General features: G+C 48.5%; 4 protein-coding genes across 4 annotated transcripts; 2 read left to right on the top strand and 2 right to left on the bottom strand.

Moving 5' to 3' along the window:
• Positions 1–272: 272 nt before the first annotated feature.
• PFICI_08045 (60S ribosomal protein L17) lies at positions 273–1,225 on the top strand (the record flags this gene model as incomplete). The annotated part of the gene is made up of 4 exons (XM_007836626.1): positions 273–275; positions 442–655; positions 815–1,002; positions 1,067–1,225. 4 exons carry the CDS (start codon positions 273–275, stop codon positions 1,223–1,225), a joined length of 564 nt encoding a protein of 187 aa, XP_007834817.1.
• Positions 1,226–4,244: 3,019 nt separating this feature from the next.
• Positions 4,245–4,532, top strand: PFICI_08044 (uncharacterized protein; the record flags this gene model as incomplete). The annotated part of the gene is made up of 2 exons (XM_007836625.1): positions 4,245–4,320; positions 4,390–4,532. The coding sequence occupies 2 exons, from the start codon at positions 4,245–4,247 to the stop codon at positions 4,530–4,532; spliced, it is 219 nt and encodes a 72-aa protein (XP_007834816.1).
• A 338-nt stretch (positions 4,533–4,870) lies between these two features.
• PFICI_08043 (uncharacterized protein) lies at positions 4,871–6,100 on the bottom strand (the record flags this gene model as incomplete). Its single annotated transcript, XM_007836624.1, has 1 exon — positions 4,871–6,100. The coding sequence occupies one exon, from the start codon at positions 6,098–6,100 to the stop codon at positions 4,871–4,873; it is 1,230 nt and encodes a 409-aa protein (XP_007834815.1).
• Positions 6,101–8,360: 2,260 nt separating this feature from the next.
• PFICI_08042 (uncharacterized protein) lies at positions 8,361–10,001 on the bottom strand (the record flags this gene model as incomplete). The annotated part of the gene is made up of 1 exon (XM_007836623.1): positions 8,361–10,001. The coding sequence occupies one exon, from the start codon at positions 9,999–10,001 to the stop codon at positions 8,361–8,363; it is 1,641 nt and encodes a 546-aa protein (XP_007834814.1).
• Positions 10,002–17,616: the final 7,615 nt, after the last annotated feature.

Genomic DNA, 17,616 nt, shown 5'->3' with positions numbered 1-17,616 from the left:
TCGGTCGATAAGATAATCCGCGGTGGGGGAGCCGATAAGCTATCAGTGGGCCCTCGACCCAATCACAGCGGGGCGGGGCGCTTTGGCTAGCTGAGCAAAAGTTCGTAGGGTTGTCATTTTTAGCTCGGGTAAACCACGGCCACCAAAATTTCAGCGGGAAAACTTCAATTCTCTGTTTGGGTATCGCTCCGTCGAACTGCCTTCACATCCAGACCCGAACATTTTTCGACGACAACCCTCGACACCATCTCTTACTAACGTCAACAGCAAAGATGGTATGTGCATCTCGAATATTCCGAAACGATTGGCAAGAGGAGGAACGGAGCTTGCGCCGCTGCCGAATTCTTGTTGCTCGAATGCGCAGCTCCGCTGGGACTTTTCTGCTGGATATGGGTACAACTTGGCGAGATGCGGAGGGCTGACGATGGATTCCCTTGACAGGTTCGATACGCCGCCACAGAGATCGCTCCCGCGAAGTCGGCTCGCGCCCGCGGTGCCTACCTCCGTGTTTCTTTCAAGAACACCCGCGAGACCGCCCAGGCCATCAACGGCTGGAAGTTGACTCGCGCCGTCAAGTTCCTCGAGAACGTCCAGACCAAGACCGAGGCCGTGCCCATGCGCCGCTACGCCGGCTCTACCGGCCGCACTGCCCAAGGTACGACTTGAAAATGAGCATTGGCATGTCATTTTGAAGCACGCCGGATGCAAGAGCATTTTTATTCATGCGACAATGCACTGGCGGGGCGGAAAAGAAGAGGACGCACGACCGACGCACATATATCGAAAATTGACTAACGATAATTCTACTCTCCAGGCAAGCAGTTCGGTGTCTCCCGCGCTCGCTGGCCCACCAAGTCTGCCGAGTTCCTGCTCGGTCTCCTCAAGAACGCCGAGTCCAACGCTGACGCCAAGGGTCTCGACACCTCCAACCTCATCGTCAAGCACATCCAGGTCAACCAGGCCCCCAAGCAGCGCAGACGTACTTACCGTGCCCACGGTCGTGTATGTTGAAAGAATTCCAGTCTTTTGCAGACGAGAAGGACTTAAATACTGACTTGACAACTAGATCAACCCCTACATGTCGAACCCCTGCCACATCGAGCTGATCCTTACCGAGGGTGAGGAGGTTGTTCAGAAGTCCGAGTCCGTCGTTTCCCGCGAGAACGCCCACCTGAGCTCGAGACAGCGTGGTGCTCTCCGCCGCAAGGCTATCACTGCCGCATAAATGTGTGGCATGAAGGATTTAGGTGATGGTTGCATCGGCGAAGGTCTCGTTTGAGGGTTGTATTGCTTTCACGGCTGGTGTCAAGGCGGTCTCAATCGTAAAGCATGGGTTTGGTTCAGGCATTGCGATTTGCGAAAATGGTATATCGCAAAAATTCCCAAAATAAAAGAACTTCTGAACATTTGCGGATGAGGGTACGATTAAACAAAAAAGGGCAACTGCTACCTGTGATGAGTCTTATGGCAGCTAATCAAGACGACGATTCTTACGAGCCAAATGCACACCCGGCAACCTGTGGCAGACTTGACATGGTGCATGTGGGAAGTCTACTGATATTGAAAAACAGTGACCATAATGCCAGCGGTAGGACATCGATGGGCGGATTCAGGTTGTACCAATATCGCCAAACTTTGAACCAATCCGCAATAACACGCCGAGCGAGCTTTTCACCTTGATCAACAACAGTACTACTCTGGCGTTGACATTCATCTCACTGCCGACACCTCGATGAATCTTAACATCAATACAGACGCCATCCCTGCACATTATTCTTCGTCTTCTATTGCTGAATCGAAGGTGATGAGCGCTACGCATTTCAAGATCACACGATGTCACCAACTGCATCCGTATCTCAGGAACGGCTCTAGATCGTCAAGTCTTACTGATAATCATATTCTTCAGGTGGCGATGTTTTCTTCTAAGGCTAAGCTTAAGTAAGGGCTCACAGTCCCTGTGGGCGGACTAAATCGAATGATTTGAAAACCAACAGGTCAAAATTCGCGTGGGATAATGAATACACGTGATGATGGCAGACGGCTTTGGTCAGGATTCTGGCTTCAATCTCCCGGATTTGAATAGCTGCAAGGATTCGTCAGTCATACAGCATGCAACAAGCCAAGAGTGACATTAGCTAAAGGCCGTCATGAACGCTCTGGGCCACATGAGGACAGTGTGCATTGGACCAACCACATACCTGCTATTACTCTGCATTATGTAAAATCCACACACAAGGCTCTGCCCCAGCTCTTCCTGCTTCAAGATCGGTCCGTGTATACCCACAGAATGTCCAACTTCTGCCACATCGGGAATAAACTCGATAAACTCCAGAGCTTCAGCTTTCGTGGCACCTTTGATATTTCGTTCGGTGTTTTTTTCTGACTTCTCATGCTGTACCATAGCTTGACTTCTCGATGCATAAGAACAGAATTACTGCCATCTCCTACCTGAGTTGACATCGAGATGACTACAGAAATGTTGAACTTGGCCCCAAGCTCGACCAGACCAGCCATTGGGTCCGGTAGGCTTAAGCCCAGCACGATGTTGTTTGTCTTGGCAATTGATGCTTCTCAGGTAGCCTCACCGAGTGATCTTGATCCCCATGATCATGTACACGGGAATTTTGCGTGGAACTTCCCCAATGGATTGAGGAGCTGACTGAATACTACAGCGTGGCAGCCATTAATCTACCGACGGGGTAAAAGTTACAAAGCTGATGGTTTCGAGCTCCCCAACGCAAACAAGTAGTCTTGGCGTCGTTTTTTTTTTAATGCCCATTGCAGACTTTGGCACCAAAAGCCGCGGGAGTGAATATTTTCGCCCCAAAAGCCAAACTATAGACCACGATCGCTGGTAATGTTCACCTGGGAGCCACTGTACTCCTTCTTGTAGAATCAGTCTGCTAGGAGTGGCTCTGTCTCCCTGTTAAATAATTTTGAGCTCTTGTAGATTTGATACAGTCGTTCCAAACTGAACTCATTCTTTCATGAACTCGATCTAGTACTCATATCATTAGCTTAGTCTGATGACGACCACCAAGCTCCTCATATCGAGAACAAGGGCAAAAGGGCTGGCGACTTACGCCGCCGTCTACACGATTGAGAGCAACTGCGGCGTGGATGAATTTATCGGTGCCAGAGTCTGTGACTCGACCAGTACGTGCCCTCGAAATTCCGCCACAGTGTACAAACTCTGTTATTGAATAATGCAGTTCCATCACAGAGAGTTTCCGATCTTTGCCAAGATATAGCTCAAAACCACTTGCCAGAAGATGAATGACTTGTATTGTGCTTTCACCGACTGCTGGATTCCTGCAACACTGTAGAAACAGCAGTGTAGGAGGTTACTCTCATTCCCTTTGCTAAGCACCATATCCTTGATGAAAATGGCAGCTTTCATGGTACGCGTTACATGCAAATAAATTATAATTACCTAGTAGCTAACAGAGAATGGAAAGCACGGGCAGTTGTGATGCAAGCTGTTGATGAGCTATTGGAAAATGCATAGAAACCACTAGCAGAGCCAGTCGAGAACCAAGTAGAGCTTCAAGATATAGTCCAAGAGTGGACGTAAAATTGAGAGGATACAGGCAGGTTCGTTGACAAGTCGACCATAACAAATACGCAGTAATATATAGTGCCAATCTGAGCCAAGAAACGACCTGTGGGGACATGCCGTCCCCACGGGCCATGTTTGTATACTCTTTTCTTTCACACAGACTAATAGTTCAAACACATTTTTGTTAGTGACTTGGATTAAACCGCGAATATCCTCAGACTCGCGCAATCTTATCTATATATAAGTGAAGTTTGAGAAAAAGAAAAAGGAAAAAATCTCGAGCCAAACGCGTTGCTACGTAAGCATCAGCGAAATTGAGTTTCTCCAAAAACCCAGTGGTACTATACTATTGATCCAACCAAAACCCTCATGACGTCTTTCATCGAGTCTTGCGACGTCATTTACACAGGCAAATAGGACATCATCATAACCACCCTCATCGTATATAGCTTTTTACAACGATCACATTTCTGGTTTCTTTAATACATGTCGCATAGCTAATTGGTTACCCGTGACCTCTGACACTAATCCTTGCCAGAACCAGACAACAGTCAACACCATATCATCAGACACACACACACATACACACACACACATACACACACACACATACACACACACACACACACACACACACATATATATATATATATATTAAAACCTCCATATTATCAACACATCCATCATGCCTCCTTCCGGTACCGAACAGGCCAAGCAAAAGTTCCAAGAGGGCATTCAAAAGACACGAGCGCCCGCCGACCGTATGTCTCTTTGTTGCACTTTTCCTCAGACCCCCTCGACTAATCTCCATTTTTTCGCATAATCGACAGCCTCAAGTGGTCCGACAGGTACAAACCCGAAACTGGGTGATTTCGTGTCGAAGCTCGCCAAGGGTGAGACGGAGGCGTCGACATACACTGCTAAGGGTGGACCGAGTGGAACCGACAGGACAAAGGAACCAGGTGGTTTGTAGGTTGTGGGCAAAAAAGTATGTATGGATTGCAAGATTGAATTTTCGATTGGTACAGCCGGTTTTCTTTTCATGAGAAACTGCCTTCATTCTCTATATTTGTGGTGAAAACTGTATATCCTAACTTGTGTACATTATGTTCGCATGACCCTGGAAAAAAGCAGAAAGCAGATGTAACGCCAGCTTTGTCCAAGGAGTTGTTCCTTCCATGCATGACTAACAATAAAACTCATGTTTTCCATCTTCATTCCTCGTGTCTTCACTTTCTCAATGTGTGTAAATCATAGACTCATTGGCCACAGACTCGGGAATTACTCCTAAGGATTTTAGTCATGGAACCGCTATTCCCGGCGCTCTCTACGGTACCCAGCACCTCTTCTCTTTCTTCTCTCATCGGCATAGTCAACGACATCTGTGCCGCCGCCCTGACTGCTCGAGAGACCAGGAATGACGTGGTGATAAGACTTGGTGCCGAGGTCGCTTTCCTCCTCCTCTGCGATCAGATAGCTGCTGCTCGTAATCTCGCTACGTGAGCTGCGTCCAACACTCTCCTCGACAATGGAGTCGCCGTGTCTGAAACTAAACTCTCGACCAGGCCGGCTAGCTGCGCGGCCCTTCTCTTGGAGTCGGCGCGCCTCGGCTCGGATACGCTCCTGCTCTCGTGCCGCATTCCGATCCGCGACACTGTAGACCTTTCGGATACCAGCTGATTTCTTCTCGGGTGTGTTGGTCGGGGTGCTCTGGCGATCGCTCAGCAGGGTCGAGCCGGCGGTGGATTCGCTGGGGTTGGTCGAGCCGTCCCACTGGCTACCCTCGGACTCCTTGTTCAGGCCACCGACACGAGCGGGTCGCTCATGGCGATACTGGCGCATAGCATCCTTGGCCTCGGCTTCGGCCATCTCGTCAACCAGCGCGCCATCTTCGCCGACCTTGCGGCCGCTGCGCGACTTGCGGTCCTTCTTCTTCTCCTTCTCACGCTCGCGCCTCTCTTTTTCCAACTTCTTCTTCTCCTTCTTGGCCGCACGCTTCTCTCGGGCGCCAATGTCGCTTGGCCCGGCTGTGATACCCGATAGTGTGGAACCTGTGTCGCCGCTGAGCTGCGTAAGGCCACCCGTATACTCGGTCATGCCGTCGTCGACATCCTTGTAGATGCTACCGCCGCCCAGCTTGGTGCTCTTGGTCGCATTGCTGAGGATGGTGCCGTTAGGTCCCGTACGGCGCAGCACGGTGGACTTGTAATCGTCCCAGTCATTTTCCTGGAAGTAGAAGCCGCCGTTCTTGGCCCAAAAGAAGAACCAGATGCCGATCACGACAAAGGCAACACCAATCAGGGCAAACAGGGCAAACATGGCATTGTTGTTGATGTTGTGCGGATCGATGACGCCGCGCGACGGGTCCACGTCTGTAGATGAGGCATCATCACGGGCGAGTAGTAGCGAGCGTACCTGGAGTGGTCCGAGATGATCGACTGGAGAGCGCCCGTCAAGCTTCTCACTGGTGGCCGATGAGCTCATGGCACGCGTGAGCAGAGTGCGGGCACCAGCTGCAATTGTTGGTAGCAGCGGTGCCATTTTTGTTGAAGATGAATATGTGCGAAGCCGAGTGTTCAATCAGGTTGATAGAAAAGAAATGAGTTACTTGACTCAGGAAGAAAACGAGATGACTCGGCTGGTAGAGACTGGTGAGTACCAGCCAAGTCAGGGAAAATAATTCAAATTCCCGTCAGTTGGTGGTCAGAGACGGGAACAATCAGGCGATGCTGCACAAAAGGTGGAATGGTTCTGGCGACGGTCGAGATGATGCAGTTGGCGTTTGTTTGCTATTGACGCAGATGATTGCATGAAAATGGAAAGAAAGTATCTTGCAACAGCCGAGTTCCTATGGTGATTTGCAAGGGAGATCTGCATAATGCACGGGGCTGGGTTGGGCTGGATGGTCTCTGGACATATCGGGGAGGTTGGGTGAATCAGATGTCAGAACCAGGGTGGGACGTCATTAAGTAAACAAGGGCCCCACCGTTGCCAGGCAACTGTGGACTCCTGCAAGGGCTGCAATGGAAACAGCAGGCACAATTAGGTGGGCAGCCCACTGGAGCTTTGGGAGGGTCCATCACTGGAGAAGCCGCCCAGACTGCTTGAGCTCTTTGCGTTAGTGCTGCCATTCAATTACCTGCCCCAACTCCACCTCCGCATTTCAATCCGAATGGGTGTCCACGATCTGTTGCTATACTCCATGTACAAGGCGGGTCTTTTGAACAGATGGAATCCATTCACTTTGTTCAAGCTAGAGTTGCTCATGAAATCAATAATTGTTCAAAACAAGACAGTATGACAGTCTCCTAGGCTTCTATTGAAGTATATTCCCTCATAAAAAGCCATGTTTAGCCTGATGCAATCTTGTTCTCGCTAGTAAACGGGTGGGTCAATTATGAGTGCATACGCAGTATGGTAATGAGCTTACTGTTTATTGTGTAGATGAGTACAGTCCAGTATTCTTTTCACCCCGGTCGTTTTCAAAACTCGGTGAGTATCGCTTGCCGCTTATGGGAAATGTTTCGCTACTTGAATAATCTGCATGAATTGTGAAATATTAGGCGCCGGCTTTACTCAATGAGCGACCTCGAAATTTGGCCCTCCGTTTCCAATTCTACTCAGACTCGAATGCGCAGTCATGAAACAACAAGTCCACAATGACAGCCACATACCTGGGTGAAAAGTGCTTTGAAAAGTTCACAGGCAATGGCACGGCTCTTGTGGGCTGTAAACCATCTTATTTTATTGGGTAGGAGAAGGGATTGTCCCGTAGCCATCTCGTATATACCGATCATGCCATCTGTGACCGTAGAAAGTGCCATGTCAAGCCATCTCAAGGCTTCTCTGCCCTGACTTAGATCCGCACAACTCCAGCATTCCAGTCTTTGCCTCGTTGTGCTACCAAGTCCGAGTTGACGCTCTCAAATAAATAACCAACTCTTCCAAATGCGACTGGCAACTTTTCCTTCCCATTGCGATATGTTCACGCATCCTTGCCTAATGAATCCAACTCCCAGCCTAAAAATGGCCTTTTCCACATGAAGAACAAAATCCATAATCAGTTAAGATGGCGTTTTCGTCGTGGTGCAATATCCCTTGCCAACAGAAGTGTGAACTTCAAATGCACTCGTAGTCTATCAATCCCAAAGAAGCTTTACTCCATGCAAATGCGAATAACTCGGCTGTAAAGCACAGGGTATCGCAACAAACGACATGGCACAGCCACCTCTTGTGTAAAAGCTCAGCGAAACGAAACATCGCATAATCGATGAGATGAAAATAAAGGAAAAGTAAAGGGCAAAAGAAAAGCGCATGATAAACCTCAGGCAAGCTTGCCTCCAGGGGGTTCAAGGCCAAGCGTAAGAAATCTGTATCCAGCCAACGGACTGGCCTGCTCCATGACAATGGAACAGACGAGTCTCTTCATGCCCCCGTCATCTCATCAGTCATTTCTCATATACACAAAGCCAGTTGCATTAAATCCTTCCACAAAAAAAAAAAAAAAAAAAGTGGAGGGTGAAATCACCCTGCCTTCCCATCTTCGCCGTCCTGTTCTTCTGCGCGGCAAGCACTTTTTGTCTCCCTCTCCGTGCATATTGCACAAGAATGTAGATGCAATCAAGACTTGATGAAGGGGTGGAAAACACAAATGGCAGCGCTCAATGACAATCATAACGAACAATAGAAGGAAGGAAAAAGAAATCCCCAAAAACAGAATTGGTAGAAAGGGTGTTCCGCATCAGAACCATAAGCTCGTAGTGGGTCCATCAAACGAGTATAGCTTCGATTTCGCAACAGACTATGTGTCGTATACGTGGTCGTATTCATCGTCATCGTAGGGGTATCCGTGATAGGTAGCATATTGTGGGATACCAAAATACGTCGCGTTATCAGGATAGTCCGCTGCATGATCGTGAGGATTGGGCGACATAATTGCGCGAGGGCGACGCGCATGTGCGGATTGAGAGCTTGCCCGCGGTCGTGTGCCAGATCTCTCCGTCCTGTGAGCATGGCTTCTGAGCTCGTCGCCATAAATGGTACCACGATCGCTACCGCCACCGCCTCGCCCAAAGGTCATTTCGCCCCCTTTCACACAGTTGATCTTGGCGCCGCCATATTCAACTACGGTACCACTGGGGACTTTGATAGTCATATCGTCATCATTGCTGCCAGACCTCGTTGTCTTGGTTGTCTCGGACTGCCGGAAGCTGCTCTCATCACGACTACCACTGCTGCGGGTAGAACGACTGCTAGTGCTGTTCTTGACTCGGCGGAGATTGTCTGGAGTCAGAGGTGCAGGAATAGCACTCGCGACAGCATTTTGATATCTGTTTGCGTCATTCATCTTGTCTTCGACGCTATAAGACACGGAGCGACGGTTTGGCCGCCGAGTCTTGGGCCCAGCGGGTTCAATTGCATATCCTTCCCCGGGGTACTCTCCACCAAGGCTTTGGCGCCGGGTGGTGCTTTGGCGCCTATTCCTGATAGGGAAAGCTTTCATAAAGTCGATTGCCACGCCATGTGGCGCGTCACGAAAGAGATCAGACTCGCCGTCTGATGATACATCATCGAACCCGACCGACTTTCTTTGTGATGGCGGCGGCGGCGGCGGTCTGAAGTGTTGACGAGGGCCGACCGTGGAAGGGCGCGGGGGTGGAGGCATTTGCCTTCGATCCTCATTATTCTTAGTCGTCCTTTTGGACAATGATGGCTTCCTGATAACTGTGCTTGGCCTAGAATGGGGCGATGGTGCGTCGAAATCGGTATATCGGTCCTCATATGACGATCCATAGTTGCCCATCGAGGACCGCGGCCGCGCTTCGAACCTCGAGGCTAAACGGTCGGCACCACCAGTATCATAGTCGGCTCTTCCAGTAAAGTAGTCCACAGGATAGGCCATGGGCGATGTGCCAAGTGGTGAAGAGCCTAGTGGTGGCGGCCCTCCCCATTGGGGAGGAGGACCATACGACAATGGACTCGCTTGGAAAAAGGCCGACTGCGAGAGCGGCGGTGCCATGTAGCTTTGAGGGCGAGAATTGGCCCGGGGACGCCCGGAGGAAACTGCGATTGCGCGATGAGGCACACTATAGTGAGCAGAGTCTTCTGCATAATGGTTGCGCATTGACGGTGTTGTTTGCGCAGTGGTTATGCGCGGTCGTTCGGGCACCTCTTTGCCTTTGCGGCTCGACCTTCTCTCCCGGTTCTTGTGACGACTGGATGACGAGGCATGCTCCGTCGCATCAGAGTCATGTGGTGATGTTGTCGCTGTCGCGTGGGTCCTCTGGGACGATGACTTCTTCCGACCAGTGTTCGGCTCTTGCTTCACAGGGCTTCCAGCGCGGGAGGGAGCAGCAACAGACTTGGCAGTCTTTTTGGTATGAGGCTTGACGGTACCGTCTTCGTCGGCGTCCTCCATAAACATGGCCTTGCTGCTAGCCATTTCGATGTGTCGAGACGATTTCGTTGGTTATCGCATCTACATCAGAGAGGGAAAACGTAAATATGTATGTACACTGCTGGTTGAACTTCTTGAGGGTTCGGTTAAGGCGAAGAAGGAGCAGCGCCGGAAGCAGCAGCAGCAGCTTCAACTGCAGACGACGGGAACGACGACTGCGTGAACTGTGCGCTCCTTGTAGAGTCGGGTTTCGAGTACTACTCGTGGTCGAGAGTTTCTCCAATAAGCATAAAATCGAGTTGAAGCCAATTGACAGCGGGGCAGCGACGCTCTTGTTAGCGCAGCGGCATGCAATCGACGAATGTTCCTTGGGTCTGGCTGATAAGCCGCTGTCGCTAGAAGGCGGGGCGGACCTTAATACGTATTGGATGATAGTCCAGAGATTGGACACAGCAGTAAGCAGCAAGAAACTGATGGGGTAGGGTGGAAAATTGTCGTGGGCAGCTTTGACAGGGTTTGCCTTAATTTTGTTGTTGTTATCTTCTTCCTCTTTTTTTTTTCCTGGGGCTTTTGCTTCCGAAGTAGGTGGTGGTGTGGCAGCAAGAGTAATACGGACGGACGTCTTGCTTGCAACGGCGGGTTGCCAGGTCAGGCAGGGAATGGCGGCGGCAGAAGACCTTTTTCGCTTGTTCGCTTGTTGTCCAGCCGTCTGTCTCCAATGCTAGGTTGGGTAGGTATAGACAAATTTTGTATGCTGTGTCACACCCGTCCCAAAAAGAGGGGAGATAGGCAGTGTGAATGGACAGAGGACGGAATGGGCACAACTCTGACCGAATAGAGCCGTAAAGGGCAGAGTTCAGATTGAGAGAGCTCTATCTTCTCTCTCTCTTTCTTTCGCCGGCAGGGATTCGGAGGGAGAAGGGAGTCACTCTTTTTTTTTTATCGATAGTGGTCGCAACGGGGACCTGGGGGATCCTTGGTGATCGACTTTTAGGGACCGATGTCACCCCAAAGAGAGCTGGATTTTCTGATTTAGATGCCAAAGTCTTCCCGCACGCGGGCAGCGGATCGGTGGGTTGTTGGTTAAGGTAGCTAGTAGCTACCCAAAGGTGGATCGGACTCCGAGTTTGGCTATATTCTACCCACAAAAATATCGAGAGGAACGGGAAGAGGGGAGGGGGAGAAAAAAAAAAGAATGAGCAAAAAGAAAAGTGGATTTTGACAGGATTCGTAGCGACTGTCTCTTTTTTCTCTCTCTCCGGGTTCCTAGATAGACGTCTGCTTATTGTTTTAACTTTCTTTTTTTTCTATTCGTTGCAACTTTGAACGGGTCATTGGTGACTTGAATCCCGTGTGTAAGGATGTTTGTCGAACTTGACGAGAGCCAACTGAAGGGGTCTTTTTCGGAGTGGAGTTGGGATCGAAAACCCCCCTGTAGCTAGGCAGAGACTAAGAACTGACGATTGAGCGAGTATAGTCCTGAAAGTTGACACAATATTCACCGTCTGATCTGATACAAGACAGTCAACCGAGACGTTGGGCTAGCGTCGAGTTAATAATTGCCCTCTGCCCTGTGTCGCGGATGAGAATGGCTGAACCCTGTTTATTTTTTGATTTTTCTTCCCTCTGGAAAACAGTCGCCGGGGGCCATGGACAGGTATAGAAAGGTACCGCACTCAAATGGATCTGAAGGGTTCTAGAAGCCAGCAATTCTACGTACCGACTGCGGGTCGAGGAAGAAAGCAGACGAGCGACCAGCGACCAGCGACCACAAAAAAATAACGCCGGTCTTTGGATATTGCGGCGGGAAGAAGCCGGATAGAGGGGAAAGTTCTCCAGCTAGTCTTTGCACTCGGACGCTGGGCCGGGAGAAGCTGGAGAAGGAAGGGTGGTGGTGGGTGAGAGAGGTGGATGCCCGACTGAGCACTTTTGGCCCCTTGGGTATCAATTCGGCGCTTGAGCGACTGTAAAACAGACCAACGGCGTTGCGGCAAGCTGACGTCGTGGAATCAATGGGCGGCAACGGCAACTTGAAGCAAGAATCTAGAACCAAATTCAAAACGCTTTGCTTTGTGATGCACCAAGAATTATGAGTCGCATAAGGGAAAGATTGGAAGACACGGGCCGTCTCTTGGGAACGAGGGGAGCAGGTAGGCAGCCAGAGACAGAAAGACCCGGCATACATGAGCGACGACAGACGTGGCCATGGGAATACCCGGGAGGTCTCGAGGGGACGGGTCATTGTATCGTCGACTCCTGCTGGGACTGCAGCTTCTCAACGGCAGCCTTGAGATCCCATTTGCCAGCAGGCACGGTAGGCAGAACAGTACATTAGCGATGCCAGCACATACAAACACCGGACCCTTTCCATCGTATTAATGATCACGTACTCTGTATGCACGTAATCATTCAGCCTGGGCTACCAATGTCTATCTTGGGATCTTTTCTTCTTCTTCTTCTTTTTTTTTCTTTTTTTCTCTTTTTGGGTGTCAGTTTGCAGCAATCGTGTGTCTCTCCTTGCCGTGGGGTCAGGCCGTGTTCAACGCCAATCGCGGGGTCGAGATATACTAAGCAGAGCATCGTCAAAGGGCCTAGTATCCCGTCTCAGATGTTGGTAGATAGAAGATACAGAGATATGTCATATGTAGGCATGTATGCACGTCACATATGCAAAATGTCATTGTGCATCAACATGCTTGGATCTTTCCAGGCACCAGAGTGTATTCAGTTCGTCCACGCCAATTTGATCATCTTTCTCCCTTGACACGGCGACAACTAACTTTGAACGTACTAGGTTAGCTAGGTAATATACCTCTCGTCCCGTCCACGTTTATACCAACGTTGGCCTGGACGAACAAATTATACTTCAAGCATAATTCAGCATTCCGTTGCATCACAGAATGCATGTTTCTTCTGTCTTCCTGATACGAGAATCATCTTCACAAATCCTCCCCAGAATGTTTCAGTTTCTTAAGCGTGCGGTATTATTATTCTTTCCAGCTCTGCGGTTCATAATTAGATTGTTCATGAAACAACAAGTCTTAGATGATGGGACATGATAGTTCGTGATGATTCGCATTGGGATGCTGCACAGTATCCCAGTAGCTGCATATCCATTGGCTTACAATGCATCCACAAGTTCTGTGCCTTTTTCATCACACATGTCAGTCACCTACGTCAACTGTGGGCGACACTATTGTCGATCAAGCAGCTACCCTCAATTATGGTGTATCTCGAAAAGAGTGAAAACCCGTGGTCAGGATTCAGGCTCCAGGTCTTCTGCTTCCTTTCAAGCACATAATGGGGAAATCATTCTTTTTAAGAATGCTAATTCACGCCCATTTGGTGAAAGCAGCATTCCGCGCAAAGGAAGGTAGCTGCATAGAAAGCATTGACGCAAAATGCGGGCTTCCGAATACAGCTTGGTCAAGTGACAATATCTATTGCCTCCGGGCCAATTATATAAAGACCTTTTTGCTGCGAACATCGGCATATGCGAGAAACGACCTGGCCGGTGGAGTGGATCTTTGTCGTCAAGTAAGATGTCGTTCGCTTGGTTGAAATTCCAAAAAAGTGAGGCTTAGAGCATGCAGCAGAAGAAGTTGAGTCTGCGGCAGCCTGTCTGTCAACCACGAGGTAGCAGATCTCTTTGAACCCCCTCCTACAATTCCTCACTTGATCTTTACTACTGAATAGCTTCGTACATAGAACATACAACGTGTTTTACTCATGCTCTGTGAGGCTTCATTTGCTAAAGAGATTGAAAAGCAAATTACCACAATAGGAAATCTGAAGACGGGCGGTGAGATTCAATGGGTGTGTTGGCGTCGAGAGTGCAATGCGCTCTTTTTCCCCTGGTTCACTTCTTCGCTATCAATCTGACCTCATGTTCGCGCGACCACTCTGATGCCGGACCCCCCACCCTTCAATGCCGAACGCCAGTGACTTATTAGCTGTTGTGCGACCCTAGAATGGCCAGCAAGCATATATAGGCGGTGATTTCCAAGCAAGTGGCACAAAAACCACATACGTGTTCAATCCGGTGTTGTCAAGTCCATGATTGTGGCAAAATCCTTTTGTCCGTGTTCAAGACGTCTCGGCTGCGGCAATGCATTGCATACCTAACTCTGGGTAAGCGGAAACTGCCAACAGTTCCAAATCTTTGCCGTATGCGGCACGATTACAGCACTCAAGACAGCGGCAGACAGTTTTGCAGCTCATGCGGAACTGCTATGACGAGGTCTTTTTGCAAGATTGATACAGAGAGACAGTCTGAAACATGGCTTTTGCTCGGGTAAATCATACACGTCTTGGGTCGCCGAGCCGCCGCGTTGACAAGTCCGCGTTCAAATTGATTGATTGGTTCAGTTGCTGGAGAGTAATACATGCTATCATCATTCGTCAGAGAAGATAGCTCCAATCAATAAGTGTGGCGTTAATTTGGCTTGTCTGCAGTTATTCATTTATGAACGTTTAGAACAGATCACTATGAAGCAACCGGCAACTATCGTCCCTGGATTCCGGTGTTGCAGCTTTCAGGACACCTGCAATACTTTCTTTCAAAAATAAAGCAAAAACCAATCCCAGTAAGCAATATCATTTCGTTCTGATTGGCCAAAATCAATATCGTGGTCACTCAGGAAGATATGGAGGTCATCAATTCTCTGAAGCGCCGGTCGCAAGACAATGTCGTCCTAAAGCTCAAAGATAGACTTCAGCAGAAAATTAGACTCTTTCTGTAGTAGTCTTTAAGAAAGCAGATAAACATACATGGGTAGAGGGATTCGAAGCAGTTACACCAAGAACGATACTTCCTGCTTCCTGTGTCAGTGGTTATCAATGTATAATGAGATTGAAGTATGAGTATTATGTCTTGCTGCTCCAACAAATTTCTCCATTTGCGTTGATTCTGATGATAATTACAGTAGACTCTTGCTTGGGACGAGCACAATACAGCTCAAATTCCACTTGGGTAAGTCAAATTGCTGCAGGCCTATCGAGTGATATATCCCATATGACGAATCAGTCTCGATTTATCCCTGTATTCCCGAGTTGATACACGCTTCCTGACTGTTAGATTGGCCAACTGATCGATGTTCTCGTCCAGTAAACAGCGTTTGGTTGAAACGGACTGCCTTCAAAGATACAGACTGTATTCGACCAGCGGTAACCCAATGCATTTCCTCCGACTTTGTTGAACCACAGCGAAAATCACAGAGTTGATGCTTCGTGCGAGATAAATATGAATAGGGTAACTCATTATGTTATTTTGATGTAGCATGGTTCCTATAGTGTGGAGAGCGAGTGGCATCACGAAACCTCAATCAAGAGGATACCTATTAGGTAGGTGCTCCTGTAACTCGACCAACATCACAGTTGAACACGGAGTGTCAAATTGCGTGAATATCATTTGACTTTTATATTGCTGATAATTTCGCCAGTTACTGAATTCTTGTGGCAATCGATTGTTATTGTTTCATGGTGGTCTTCCGTCCGGCTGCATACGACTTCGTCAGTGGTATATGTGACTAGAGCAGCGTAATAATGATGGCAGCATGGCGGTGACCTACAGGCAGATAAGATATGCTCAGAAGATGCGATAATGTGAGTTCAGAAGATATCCTTATGGTTACATGAATTGAAAATGTGTAGTGATATATATCAGCATTTTAATACAATGCCATTGCAGCTTTTGGAGCACAAATGGACGCCACCATAATTGCTTCTCAAGTTAATATATAACAGAGAACAAAATTAGCTATTTACATACTGTTTAAAGACATTATTTTATACTTCCCAGAAGTTAAAAGAATATTAAAGCCCCATCTCCAATATCTGTATCCGAGAGTCCTCTAAGAGAATGGACGCATTTATTTAGGTTTATTTTGGAGATAACTGCCACAAACATGAATTACTATTCATAGGTGGCAATCATGGGAATTTCATACCCATCAATTAGTAGGCAGCTTTGCTGATGGCTATTCCAGAGGCTTCCGTTTTATAACGAGCGACGTCAACAGCCGCAGCCTTATCGGTCTTATATAAACAGTAGTCAACTACTCGACCTCCATTAAACTTTTGACGACACTCACATTTAGACTCGCCTGTGTCCTCCTCTGAGATTACAATTGCCCTTTGCGAACAATGATTGGACCGGCGTTATATACAAAATTAGTCAGACTGCTAACACCAGCAGTAAACTCATCCCACTGACCAAAAGGACTGGCGCGGGCATGATGGCTTTGCCCAAGCTCCGGTTCTTCGGGTAAGCAGGATAGTTGAACTGAGTTAAATTTTAGAGCTACTTCATGGGTAGTTCGCGGGCACTATGCAATAAATTTCCTAGAGTTCGCGAATTATACCACTGGAACGTAAAGTGAATGGCTCCTGAGTTTTCCCGACAACGCCCTCGACGCGGGGAACATGGAATATTTATGGCCTCAAGTCTTGATATCTGTCGCCGGTGCGATTGTCATCAACAGATACGAATAGCGTCCGTCGGGATCAGATGGATGTTTCTAGCGACGGCACCATCTCAGAGCTCAAGGTACTGAACACGAGCACTCTGAGTCACCATGCTCAAATGTGCAGAGCAAGTCTCGTTCATGATGATTAACTGCACTTGAATCTGAACTGAAAGCAGGCACTGTAATCTCAGCAGAACATATCGTCCATAGCAATGCAACGTCCCAAGCTCCACATTGGTAACTTTTCCCTACGTCTTGGATGCGGACAATAGAGCAACTGTCATTGGCTTTGAAGCGGTTGAGCGGGTATTTTCAAGGCTGCAAGCGCTAGCTATGCGCCTTTAAGTGGCTCCTATGTCTTGCTTTTCCGCCGTCGGCCACGCCGTCATTATAGACCCAGCATCATGACTGTATCCACTGCCTTCACCAGACCAGCTCTGCCGAATTGTCCATTCTATACCTTATACCTCCAACGCCAGTCTGATGCACATCTACGAGACGAGAGATGTCTATATTCAAGTTTCTGAAGATAAACAGCAGTAGATCAACGAGGTTGTTCTAGATGGAGCCCTCTAAGTCATGGGCAGCGTTGTACCACATCCTAGCTCAAAGCCGGTAATTTTGCATGGAGTGAGACGGGCAATCGCGATCGCTCCAAAGACGATTCTAAAAGTCTGAACATGAATCTGAAAGTTTCATTGTTGATGTTTAGAATGATATTTGAACGAACAAATCGACAAGTGTCATGAGAGAATACACAACGGCAGATGCCGGCCGTTCTGCCAATTCCCGAGGTCTCTTCCAAGTTGAACGAGTGCCTGAGTCGCTTGGCAGCCACCGAAGCGCCATTTCCCCACCCTAACAATCCCCCGTCTCATCGCTCACTCAAGATAAATATGGCTACATTATTAGATAAAGCATGATAGGATTGAAATCGGTAGCTAGTGTATTCCGTAGATGAGATGGGGGAAAAAAAATCGCATCATCCCCGCAAACCTTTTTCGTTTCGCTTGGTGGCACGGTGGCTAGGTGACATTAATCCTACAGGCAGAGCCGCCTCAGCATGCCTATTCTAGACCTGCGCAGCCCCGGCCGTTTCTTGTCCTGTCCTGCATCGCCCATTGGTGTGGTGGTATCGGAAGCAAGGATACAAAAATCTAGATGGCCTGACTTGCAGACTTCTAGAAACTCGA

Source organism: Pestalotiopsis fici, assembly GCF_000516985.1.
Source record: "Pestalotiopsis fici W106-1 unplaced genomic scaffold PFICI_Scf_5, whole genome shotgun sequence".
Classification (NCBI taxonomy): Eukaryota; Fungi; Ascomycota; class Sordariomycetes; order Amphisphaeriales; family Sporocadaceae; genus Pestalotiopsis; species Pestalotiopsis fici.
The sequence above is the reverse complement of the archived record's forward strand: the minus strand, read 5'-3'. Positions and strand labels throughout refer to the sequence as shown.